General features: G+C 28.3%; 2 protein-coding genes and 1 pseudogene across 6 annotated transcripts in view; 1 reads left to right on the top strand and 2 right to left on the bottom strand.

The window, feature by feature from the left end:
• The window catches only part of LOC138935415 (uncharacterized), a 90240-nt gene that overhangs the window by 21175 nt on the left and 55627 nt on the right, over positions 1-13438 (top strand). The window lies entirely within an intron of this gene.
• LOC138935715 (odorant receptor 10-like) lies at positions 1718-6888 on the bottom strand (annotated as a pseudogene).
• LOC138935564 (odorant receptor 4-like) lies at positions 8036-13297 on the bottom strand. 4 transcript variants are annotated; one of them, XM_070300225.1, is made up of 7 exons: positions 13008-13297; positions 11155-11424; positions 10740-10953; positions 8919-9018; positions 8602-8721; positions 8385-8540; positions 8036-8161 (listed from the first exon to the last, which is right to left on the bottom strand). In XM_070300225.1, exons 1-7 carry the CDS (start codon positions 13021-13023, stop codon positions 8108-8110), a joined length of 930 nt encoding a protein of 309 aa, XP_070156326.1. In that variant the 5' UTR covers positions 13024-13297; the 3' UTR covers positions 8036-8107. The 4 variants fall into 4 exon arrangements, with proteins under 4 accessions (XP_070156326.1, XP_070156324.1, XP_070156323.1 ...); XM_070300223.1 differs by having other exon boundaries at positions 10482-10935; XM_070300222.1 differs by having other exon boundaries at positions 10482-10953; positions 13008-13296.

Raw genomic sequence — 13438 nt, 5'->3', positions numbered from 1 at the left:
TGCGTCAGATGCATTCATAACAAGAATAAGAAAGGAGAGAATACTCCTCCAGAATATTATAAATATAAAACAGGAAAGGGGGGAATATATACATATTATACTACAGAAGATCACAAATTTATTCATAAACGCTGTACGTACGTGTCTACGGCGGCAAAATTAAAGAGAGAACAAATTATTAAAAAAGTTTTTTTGTAAAATTTGTGGATGTTGCTATGCGACTCTTGAGAAAATCGAAGCATGGGTTGTCACAAAGTGTTCTAATATATGTGTATCAAGTGAAAAGTTATTCTTTGATTTGTGTGTTTGTGAAAGATTATTTTATGATATTGAAGTGTTAGTGTTGAAATATTGTCTAATAAATTTTTGTATTTATCTTTTTAGTTCTTTCTACATCGCCAGATGTAGATAATTAAATAGTTTTTTATAAGTAATACATTGATGTTTTTATCGTGTGAACAAAATAAAAATTAGACATAGAAAATATTATTTATATTTAATATGCATCTCGATCAATTTGACAGGCACATGTATTCTCGAACGTGCAATAAATACAATTTATATTAATTGAATGTAAATATCTCTGTAAATATAAGGTTGGATTAAAGGCTTATACGAAAAATCATCAAAACTGAATAATTTGTATTCTTTAACGTTTACGTAACATATAGGGAAAAGTAGGATAAAACCGGGTATTTTTTTGGATTTCTCTTTCTACGAAAAAATCTGAGAGTAAAAAAAGATTTGCCGACTGTTAACAGTCTTTAGTGGACTTTAAACTATGGAAAAATAAGGCTAACGGATGGAAAAAAAAATTTTTGTTTACCAAGAATAACGAGATTGTGTGGAGAAGTCAAAGTACCCGGTTTTGTCCTACCGGTAGGGTCAAACCGGTTACCTATTTGAAAATATGTAAAACACCGTGTAATTACAAAATTTAGATTTAATCAAAATCAATATAAAAATGTATTCTATCGACAAAAATCACAAATAAAGATATCCTCTTGTTCGACATTGCTGCAGGACTTCCTTTTATTTAACTTTTTAACTTTAGGGGTTTCAAAAAGTTTTTTTTTAGTGATTTCTTTTTTCGAGCGTTAGTTTTTGTTTTCAATTGCTTTTTGTAGAGACACAAAGTCGGGATGACAGTTCTTTCTCTTTTCATTATATGAGATGTGTACGTACCCGGTTTTGTCCCAACACAAGGAAAATAACAAATACGACGGTTGTATATTTCTAGCGTACAAAGTGCCGATCAAAACTAATATGATATACTCTTTAATATATATATATTGTAGAATGCAATGCTGCACTTACCGAAACAGATGCTCTAAAAAAATGCATCGCGACTCGATTCTCGCCTCGATATCGATCTTTTTTGGTCTAGAGTCTAAAAACTTTGAACTTCTATTAGAAAATAAATATCGTGTGCACAGGGGCACAATCTGTTTTGGAATAATGATGGCGCCAATCTACAACTAATAATACAAGTTAGCCATAAATAGCAGCAATTATTACGAAAAAACAGGGGTACCCGATTTAACCCGCCTACCTGGTTTTAACCCAACTTTCCCCTATAATATATATGTTTATTTAACTCTTTATGATATGCTAGTCGACAGAAACAAATAAATAGCTTCATTGATTGCACACAAATATTTATTTATTCAATAAGTGATATTATAGGCAGTGCATGTAAATCTGTTCAGTACATTATTCGAAAATTGATGTAGTCGATTATACAGAATTAATTCGATATTATTTCCTTTATTCTCTCATTGTTAGTAACGCGGATAAATATCCCATTGACGTTTTTACCGCCTAAATAGAGTGAAAAGATATTATAGATAGAATGTTATATTTTATTTTCACGAACGATAGTAATGATAAATCATTTTTATATAATATTGTATATGCAAAAAAGGAAATTTAGAAACCTTACACAGTATATAATATAAAATAAAAATAAAACATTTTTATAAATTAAAGAAATTGATATTTTTGTACAACGATTGCATATATATATGTATAAAGCAGTGTATTTCTTCTTTTAGATATATATCTTACTATTCCGAACAATTCTAACGAAAAATTTCCAAATTTTCCAGCTGCCAATTTAAGCGGAATCGCAGATCGATATACGATCAACATTAGGTCTTTCGCATCTTTCGTCGGTATATTATACCATTTGCATTCATACACCGCGTATGCCATATTGGTACTCTAAAAGAAATTATATAATATATATTTTTGTTTTACATAAGCAGTATTAATACATATAATTTGTTCACCTCAGTTGAGAGTCTTTCAGCGGTATAACAATAAATGTACAATTGCATCAATACGAAGAAGGTATAAAACGTGAGAAAAGCTATTTTGATAGGAGAAACGTCCAAATCATCTGTTATCGTCTGAAAATAATACTTTTTAATGCAATAATTGTTTGAGATAGCATACTATGTTGTATAATTCTAATGCGATAAATTAAAATAGCATATTTAAAAAAATAATGTTCTTCTTATTAAATTTTATTTATACTTAATTCTTCTGTAAAATAACTATATTAATTATATTAATTATTCTACTTACCGTAAAAATCTGAAAGGTTATGATACATAACTGAAAAGAAGCGCCTGCATGTGTACAAATAATACTGGACTGTAGCAATCGTTGATCGTTCTTACATTCCTTTAAGATTTATATATTATTGTATACAATATTATCGACTTATTATTAGAGAATTTAACAATGTAGGAATCTTTAAAGAATGTTATATTTGGAATTTTGAATTTATATAAAATAAAATAAATTTTATATTTGTTATTATATTTACGTTCCATAAGGCGAAAGAGAGAAAGAGTTTCAAATTGTTACCGCCACTCTTAAGGGTATAAAGTAAAATTGTTATATTCTTAACTTTTCTTTTGCATTGATTTCGCATTATTTCACATTTATTACTTGGTACGCATGCGTTAAATAAAAATATCGTTACGCGTAATCAAACGACATTTTCAATATACGTATATATCAATAAAATATTTACATAAGAAAACAAAAAAGAGATGTTAAGAAAAGAAGGACCATCTAATTCCGATGAATATTAAAATACGAAAATTTTGATTGTAATATGTGTGTAATACAAAAGTAAGGAATCGAAATTTATACTATATTGTGGACAAATTGCATCTCTCTCGCATATATACAGGGTGTCTCACCAAAAAAGTGATTATCCCCTTTTATCTTTTAAATTAAAAGAGGTAGACGTAATAAATATATATCAAATTAAATGGTTCAAACTAAACTCTATTGCGAGCATAGTGGTTGCTTCCAAAAGCTATCTATGTTAACGAATGGAGAGATATGCATACTTTTTTTATAATAATGTGAATATGAAAAGTTGTAGCGCTGTTTGAAACAAATATAATCATGTATGATATAATGTAAATATTTTACATATTATACGAGTTTTATCAATTTGAAATATCGCTGGCGACATCCAACTTTCCATTTTGGTCCTGCGATATGACCAACTTCGGAGTAACTATTATGATCAAATGACAACATGACCATGAAGGAAGAGTAAGGAGAGTTATCCATCTAGATTATAAATGGTCACGATTCTTCCTTCATGAACATGATATATGTCAATGTCTAATGTCAGAAGTTGGCCACAACGCAGGGCAGAAAGTGAAAAGATAGACGTCGTCCGTTCGTTTTTACAGATAGTTTTTGGAAGTAACCATTATGCTCACAATAAAATTCAATTTGAACCATTTAGATTGATATATATTTGTTACGGTCTGTCTCTTTTAGTTTAAAAGATAAAAAGGGTGGCCACTTTTGGTGAAACATCCTGTATATATATTTTTGTTTATTAAATATAAATTCTCGATTTTATTTTTATCTCAGATTAAAATGCTTTCTTTCAGCTAAAAAACACATTAATGTATTACATAATATGTGTGCGCATTAAAAATTTCCAGATGTACCTGATTAGATGCTTGTGTCGTATAACGATCGCAGTTAGACCTTTCCTAAATTTCGAGCAAGATATGGATTTGTTGCTTAATCCGTCGATTAAATTGTTGAGCGTTCTTCGTAGGTTTATTAGTTGTGCGCACATATGAAACACGACTATCGAGATGAAACTATCGACTCCATAAATGCCGAGAACTGCATACGTGCTACTGCAGATTTGAATAAAACAGGTAATTTCATAATTCGGACTTTTTTGAATGTAGTCGAATCGATAGACAAGATGTCGTCGAGGCTCGTGTATGTTTCGTATGACAGCCTCAACACGAACGAAATAAGCAAATAGTAGTGTGCATATTGCAGCTGTGAAATATCCCAAAGATAAATTTCTGCCAGTTCTCGCTAGCTTCAACATTGTACTTCGTTCCCAATTGCTTTTCGAAGTTGTCCAATCAGTCATAATCGATGCTATTAATATTCTAAGTTCTTCCAAATTAAACATGACTATATTATTACTAGTATAAATGTAAACTGGCAATGTAAGTTATTTTTATATAAAAAGAATTGTGTCATACAATAGGAGTCTTATACCCGTATTCATAGTCCGTCCTTGAGGAATAAGGATTCCTTGTTCCTCGTTCCATGTTTCATAAACTTTCCTTGACCGAACAAGGAATCTTATTGACTCCTTTATCTCAAGGAAGGTCACGAGCTTCCTTGAGGAGTGATGCGACCTTTTTAGCACACGATACGCAGAATATAACCAAATATAACTTCCAAAAGTTAGTTTCGTTACATTTGTGGTTTTGTGGTTATTTGTTGTCGCGCTCTCAAACTGAAAGTGTATAAAGGAAAAAGGGATAATGGACAATGAATTATTAAATGATTCTGACGATGGATTTGCAGACGAAAATCCAGAGAATCGGATTCTGTGGCGGATTCCGAAAAGATACATACGCGATTGGGAAAATCCCGTGGAATTTTTTGAAGATACGAAAAAGTTTTCATATTTATTATATGAAATTAGTTGCAGGCAGCATAAAACGGTGCTGCCTCCAGTCGGTCACTAAAAATCCCTAAAATATTCCTTTCTTCTGGAAGGGTGACTCGAGGTCCATCTATGAAACAAGATGGTTCCTTGCAGATTCAAGGAATCCTTCATGGAGGCTTCCTCCGTCCTTAAAATAAGGAAGGACTATGAATACGGATATTAGACTTTAATAAGAAAAATTCAACATTAACATTTATATTACTTATGATAAATACAAATCTACTTAGTATTTCTATTTCTATAAAATGATAACTTACTCTCGCCGTGATATCTGGTATAAATCAGCTTCCAGAATGTCAATGTCAAGAACAAATTGACGATGACAAAGCAATCCATCATTCGATTCACGTTACCCCAAGCACGGATCAGATTTATCGTTTGCGGGATGAATGCATAAACACTCGCAATACAAATAGCTATTATGAGTCTTATGCTTTTCCAACGAAAATCATTCAAAGAGATATATGGATCGGGCCATATGCCAATTAGCCGCAAACATTGGCGGCTCAAGTTAAACGCATAACTTAAATCTGATGAATTTTTCATATTTTAGAAAAAAATATCATTAGTTATAATGACAATGGAAAAAAAAAAAAAAAAAATTTAAAGATATTTTTTCAAATTTCTCTTTTTATTAATATAATTATAATTTTTTATATGTAAAGTGTATATATATATATATATATATATATATATATGTATGTATATGTATATTTGACAGTATATATGCATACATGTATATACAATTTTACATAATAGTTTTATGCAATTTTATATACAATATTTTTTTAAAGTATACATATTGTAAATGCCTATAAAATCGTGGACATTATTACGATGAAAGAGTATATTATAGCATTCAAAAGTTTATTTGTATTAATTTTTAAAATTTATTATAAACTGGCATTAGTGATTCACATAAATGTTAGATGTTAAAAATGTTCAATCTTACTTAAAAACATTTTGATTCAATCTGTATGTCGAAACGAAAGTAAACATTTTTTGTTGGAGTGCGAAGTTTAATATTTATTTTGGCAAACTTTCGTGAAACATGAAGTTCTATCGAAGGTCTATAGATTGCTTGCAAAAAATTAAGAGTTTCGCAAGTCTTCGCAAAATTATTAAGAGTGAATTATTCTTTTTATTTTATATAAAAAAACTGTGTTAAACATTTGCAAATATTATTATACAATATTATTTGTATAAAACATTTCTTATTTAAAGAACGGTTAATAAATAATGTATTGTGAATATCAATCAGGAGAATAGTTATTTTAACAGAAAAATGATTTGTTAAATGTTAATTAAAAATAAATATGTATAATGTAAAGAAATATAAACAGTAAAATAGAAAATATAAGACAGCAAATATATATAAATTAATATAAGATGTAAATAATGAAGATAACACATATTGTTCCCGAGATGTACAACATAATCTTTTATATAAAAAGAAAAATTTATTTAATTATCGTATTAATTTTATATTGCTAATATAGAGAACATTTTATATTAATCTTTTACCATATGGATATTAGTTTAGTAATGATTAACCGTGTTATCGAGTTTTTTTATAAAACTTAAACTGAAATGTAAAATTTTTACCACTTGTTTAGAGAAAGAATTAATTTTGAAAAACTTCATATTATATATACATTTATATTTTATATATGTGCTATTATATTTTTTGGGAAATATTGTAGAAACGCGAACAATTTTGTTATTACTCCAAAATATATTTTACCTTTGTTGACATTCATTGATGTTCACTGAGTGAGAATTATCGTAAAACTGCAACGCTTTTCGAGTTATACCAAGTCCCTTTAATTTCGTGCTTGCTCAGTAAAGAAGCACAACCAGGATTGGACAACTACTAATTGCCAATATGTCTATAACCCCTTTCGAATGTAATAGTAATACGTGTAGTACGTAATCATATACGTACCATGACAACCACGATAGTCTGAATCGTAAATACGGCATTTACTTGCTTACCGACTATAAGCAAGCTGAGGGGATTCAGTTTTCGTATAGACGAGTTAAGGTGGGCTTTATTTGAAACTCAATTCCAGAAAATAAACGCAACAGTATATCAGTCGCTTTTTGTATGTGCAGCTGTGCGTTTCAAATGGGTTCAATGATAAAATAATGATTATCGTAAGCGAAAAAAGAAGAGCTAGACAAGTTAACGTAACACATATACATGCATTATATATGCGTCAGATGCATTCATAACAAAAATAAGAAAGGAGAGAATACTCCTCCAGAATATTATAAATATAAAACAGGAAAGGGGGGAATATATACATATTATACTATAGAAGATCAAATTTATTCATAAACGCTGTACGTACGTGTCTACGGCGGCAAAATTAAAGAGAGAACAAATTATTAAAAAAGTTTTTTTGTAAAATTTGTGGATATTGCTATGCGACTCTTGAGAAAATCGAAGCATCGGTTGTCACAAAGTGTTCTAATATATGTGTATCAAGTGAAAAGTTATTCTTTGATTTGTGTGTTTGTGAAAGATTATTTTATGACATTGAAGTGTTAGTGTTGGAATATTGTTTAATACATTTTTTTATTTATCTTTTTAATTCTTTCTACACCGCCAGATGTAGATAAATAAATAGTTTATTAAAAGTGACACATTGATGTTTTTATCGTCTAAACAAAATAAAAATTAAACATAGAAAATATGTAATTTATATTTTATATGCATCTCGATCGATTTGATACGCACATGTATTCTCGAATGTGCATTAAATATAGTTTATATTAATTAAATGTAAATATCTCTGTAAATATAAACTTGGATTAAATGCTTATACGAATAATACATGAAAACTGAATAATTTTTATCCTTTAAAATTTACATAACATATATAATATACCATATATGTTTATTCAACTCTTTATGATACGCTAGTCAACAGAAACACATAAATTGTTTCATTGATTGCACACAAATATCTATTTATTCAATAAGTGATATTACAGGCAGTGCATGTAAATCTGTACAGTACATTATTCGAAAATTGATCTAGTCGATTAAACAGAATTAATTCGATATTATTTCCTTTATTCTCTTATCGTTAGTAACGCGGATAAATATCCCATTGACGTTTTTACCGCCTAAATAGAGTAAAAAGTATAGATAATGTGTTAAATTTTATTTTCACGAATGATAATAATGATAGATCATTTATATATGCAAAAAGAGAAATTTTTAAATTTTACATAATATATAATATAAAATAAAAATAAAACATTTTTATAAATTAAAGAAATTGATATTTTTGTACAACGATTGCATATAAAGCCATGTTTTTTTTTTTCTTTTAGATATATATCTTACTATTCCGAACAATTCTAACGAAAAATTTCCAAATTTTCCAGCTACCAATTTAAGCGGAATCGCAGATCGATACGCGATCAGCATCACGTCTTTCGCATCTTTCGCTGGTATATTGTACCATTTGCATTCATATACCCCGTACGCCATATTGGTACTCTAAAAGAAATTTTATGTTTTTGTTTTACATAAATAGGGTTAATGCGCATAATTTGTTCACCTCATTTAAGAGTCTTTCAGCGGCATAACAATAAATATACAATTGCATCAACACGAAGAGGATAAAAAACGTGAGAAAAGTTATTTTGATAGGAGAAACGCCCAAATTATCTGTTATCGTCTGAAAATAGTACTTTTTAATGCAATAGTTGCCTGACACTTATAGCACACTATATTGTATAATTCTAATACGATAAATTATAAAAGCATATTCAGAAAAAATGTTTTTTTTTTTTTTTTTTATTAAATTAAATTCATATTTATTTCTTCTGTAAAATAATATGGTGATTATATACACACATGAATTGTTTCACTTACCATAGAAACCTGAAAGGTTACGAGACATAACTGAAAAGAAGCGCCTAGCAAGTGTACAAATAATACTGGGCTGTAGCAATCGTTGATCGTCCTTACATTCCTTTAAAATTTATATATTATTGTATACAATTATCGATTTATTATTAGAGAATTTAACAATGTAGGAATCTTTAAAGAATGTTGTATTTGGAATTTTGAATTTATACAAAATAAAATTAATTTTGTATTTGTTGTTATATTTACGTTCCATAAAGAGAAAGAGAGAAAGAGTTTCAAATTGTTACCGCCACTCTTAAGGGTATAAAGTAAAACTGTTATATTCTTAACTTTTCTTTTGTATTGATTTCCCAATTCACATTTATCATTTGGTACGTATGCGTTAAATGAAAATATAGTTATACGCATAATGAAAACGATATCTTCAATACATATATACCAAATAAAATATTTATATAAAAGGAAAAAAAAGAAAGTATTAAAATACGAAAATTTTGATTGTACTATGTGTCTAATATAAAAGTAAAGAATCAAAATTTATACTGTATTGTGCATAAATTGCATCTCTCTCGTATATATATATAAATCAAGAACGCCATTTATATTTAATAATAAAAAATATATATATTTATATATTTTTTTCTTAAATATAAATGGCGTTCTCGATTTTATTTTTATCTCAGAATAATACGTTTTCTTTTAGCTGAAAACAAAAGTAAGGAATCGAAATTTATACTGTATTGTGGACAAATTGCATCTCTCTCGCATATATACAGGGTGTCTCACCAAAAAAGTGATTATCTCCTTTTATCTTTTAAACTAAAAGAGGTAGACCGTAATAAATATCAAATTAAATGGTTTAAACTAAACTCTATTGCGAGCATAGTGGTTGCTTCCAAAAGCTATCTATGTTAACGAATGGAGAGATATACATACTTTTTTTATAATAATGTGAATATGTTGACATGAAAAGTTGTAGCGCTGTTTGAAACGAATATAATCGTGTATGATATAATGTAAATATTTTACGTATTATACGAGTTTTATCAATTTGAAATATCGCTGGCGACATCCAACTTTCCATTTTCGGTCCTGCGATATGACCAACTTCGGAGTAACTATTATGATCAAATGACAACATGACCATGAAGGAAGAGTAAGGAGAGTTGTCCATCTAGATTATAAATAGTCACGATTCTTCCTTCATGAACATGACATATGTCAATGTCTAATGTCAGAAGTTGGCCACAACGCAGGGCAGAAAGTGAAAAGGTAGACGTCGCCCGTTCGTTTTTACAGATAGTTTTTGGAAACAACCATTATGCTCACAATAAAATTCAATTTGAACTATTTAGATTGATATATATTTGTTACGGTCTGTCTCTTTTAGTTTAAAAGATAAAAAGGGTGGCCACTTTTGGTGAAACATCCTGTATATATATTTTTGTTTATTAAATATAAATTCTCGATTTTATTTTTATCTCAGATTAAAATGCTTTCTTTCAGCTATAAAACACTTTAATGTATTACATAATATGTGTGCGCATTAAAAATTTCCAGATGTACCTGATCAGATGCTTGTGTCGTATAATGATCGCGATTAAACCTTTTCTAAATTTCAAGGAAGATATAGATTTGTTGCCTAATTCGTCGATTAAATTGTTGAGCGTACTTCGTAAATTTATTAGTTGTGCGCATATGTGAAACACGAATGTCGAGATGAAACTGTCGACGCTATAGTTGCCGAGAATTGCATATGTGCTACTGCAGATTTGAATAAAACAGGTGATTTCATAATTCGGACTCTTTTGAATGTAATCGAACCGATACACAAGATGTCGTCGAGGCTGGTGTATATTTCGTACGACTGCTCCAATACGAACAAAATAAGCAGATAGGATTGTGCATATCGCAGCTGCGAAATATCCAAAAGATAAATTTCTGCCATTTCTTGTTAGCTTCAACATTGTACTTCGTTCCCAATTGCTCTTCGAAGTTGCCCAATCAGCCATAACGGATGCTATTAGTATTTGAAGTTCTTCCAAATTAAATATGACTATATATTATTACTATTAGTATAAATGTTAATTGGCAAAGCAAGTTGTTTTTATACAAAAAGAACTGTCATACAGTAGCAGTCTTAAACTTTAATAAGAAAAAAATCAACATTAACATTAATATTACGTATGATAAGTACAAATCTACTTAATATTTTTATTTCTATAAAATGATAACTTACTCTCGTCGTGATATTTGGTATAAATCAGCTTCCACAATGCCATTAAGAAGAAATTGACCGCAACAAAGGCATCCATCATTCGATTCACATTACCCCAAGCACGGATCACATTTATCATTTGTGGGGTGAATACATAAATACTCATAATACAAATAATTATTATGAATCTTATGCTTGGCCAACGAAAATCATTCAAAGGGGTATGTGGATCGGGCCATATGCCAAATAGCCGCAAACATTGTCGGCTCAAGTTAAATGCGTAATTTAAATCTAATGAATTATTCATATTTCAGAAGAAATATCATTACTTATAACAATATAAAAAAAAATATTATTTTTCCTTTAAATATTATTTTCGCAAATTTCTTTTTATATACATATATATAAGAGTGTAATTTTTTATATATAAAATGTGTTTATATAAATATATACATATGTCGAATTTAATTATTAATTTATTGACAAATCTTTAAAAGCTATATAATTTTTTTTATTCATACTTTATAGTTATACTTAATTAGTTTATTATCAATGTCTATATTTAGACATTTTTAATAAATCATATTTGCAATATATCTTTTACAATACTGTATTTTGATAATAATATTCCATCTTGGTGAAACTACCTTTTGTTCTCTTGCGCGTGTAACTCAATAGTATACATGTATATATACAATTTTACATAACAATTTCAAGCAATTTTATATACAATGCTTTTGTAAAGCTTATTGTACATTCCTATAAAATCGTATAGACATTGTTGCGATTTGAATTATTATATATTATAATAGCATTCAGTTTATTTGTATTAATTTTTAAAATTTTATTATGGACTGGCATAATTGATTCATAAATGTTAAAAGTTAAAAATGTTCAATCTTACTACTGAAAATACTTTGATTCAATTTGTATGTCGAAAGTAAATTTTTTTTTTTTGTTGGAGTACAAAGTTTAATATTCATTCTGGCAAACTTTCGTGATATATCGAATTTTCGTGAAGTTCTATGAAAGATCTATAAATCGTTCGCAAAAAATTACAAATTTTGCAAGCCTTTGTAAAATTATTAAGAGTGAATTATTTATTTTATTTTACATGGAAAACTTTATCAAATACGTGCAAATATTATTATACAGGATGCTCTAAAAAGCATATAACATTTTTTCATCCTTTATGTGTGAGGAATATCTCCCTAAATTTTGGCTGTACCTTTTTAGAGCACCCTGTATATACACAATAAATTTCGTACAAAATATTTCTTATTTAATAAACATTTAATAAATAATGTATTGTGAGTATCAATCGGAAGAATAATTATTTTAACAGAAAAAATATTTTTTAAATATTAATTGAAAGTAAATATATATATTTATAACGTGAAAGGATATAATATAAACAATAAAATACAAAATATAAGAAAGCATTATATATATTAAATTAATATAAGATGTAAAAAATATAGTAGTAAAGATAACACATATTGTTCCCGAGATGTACATAATTTGTTATAGAAAGAGAACAATTTATTTAATGAGCAATTAATTAATTAAGCAATTTTTATTTATAAATATTGTATTAATTTTATTTTGTTAATTTAGAAACATTTTACATTAATGTTTTATCTCTTAGGTAAACACATTTAGATAGCAATTTAATAATAATTCATCGTAATCGAAATTCTTTTTTTATAAAACTTAAACCGAAATGCAAAGTTTTTATCACTTATTTTGAGAGAGAACTTGATTTTAATAAACATGAAAATTATATATACAACTATATTTCATATATAATGCTATTATATTTTTTTGAGAATATTGTAGTGCAAATTTTGCTATTTTTCCAAGTTATACTCTACCTTTGTCGACCTTCATTGATGTTTATTGAGTGAGAATTATCGTTAGATTGCAAGGCTCTTCGCGATTATACCAAACCGCTTTGATTATGCGTTTACTCAGTATTACGAAGGATTGAACAATTTATCATTTGCTAGTATGTGTGTGTGTGTCTATGAATATAGACATGTGTAATACGTAATTGTAGAGTGTATACGTAACTAACGGATTATTACGATATATGGGATTATATGTTGTTTATACAGCACTTCCTATTCGATTATAAGAAAAGATGAGGGGATTCAGGTTTCGTATTGAAAAATACAAGGTGGGATTTATTTGAAATTCATCTTTAGAAAGAAAATATGTATTATTTTATCAGCGGCTTCTCGCACGGGCAGCTATGTGTTTCAAAGCGATATAATGATTAAGTAATGATTACTACGTAGAAAAA

The sequence above is a fragment of the Polyergus mexicanus genome, unplaced genomic scaffold (assembly GCF_030449975.1).
Source record: "Polyergus mexicanus isolate NDT 795.1 unplaced genomic scaffold, iyPolMexi1.0 SCAF_8, whole genome shotgun sequence".
Classification (NCBI taxonomy): Eukaryota; Metazoa; Arthropoda; class Insecta; order Hymenoptera; family Formicidae; genus Polyergus; species Polyergus mexicanus.
Note: the sequence above shows the minus strand (reverse complement) of the source record. Positions and strands in the feature narration are given on the sequence as shown.

What these genes read in the sequence shown, in the direction of transcription:
- LOC138935564 (XM_070300222.1), bottom strand. An exon ending in TAACCTTTCAGGTTTCTATG is followed by an intron (nt 8,722 to 8,918) that starts GTAAGTGAAACA and finishes TACTATTTTCAG; the next exon opens with ACGATAACAGATAATTTGGG. An exon ending in CTGAAAGACTCTTAAATGAG is followed by an intron (nt 8,541 to 8,601) that starts GTGAACAAATTA and finishes AATTTCTTTTAG; the next exon opens with AGTACCAATATGGCGTACGG.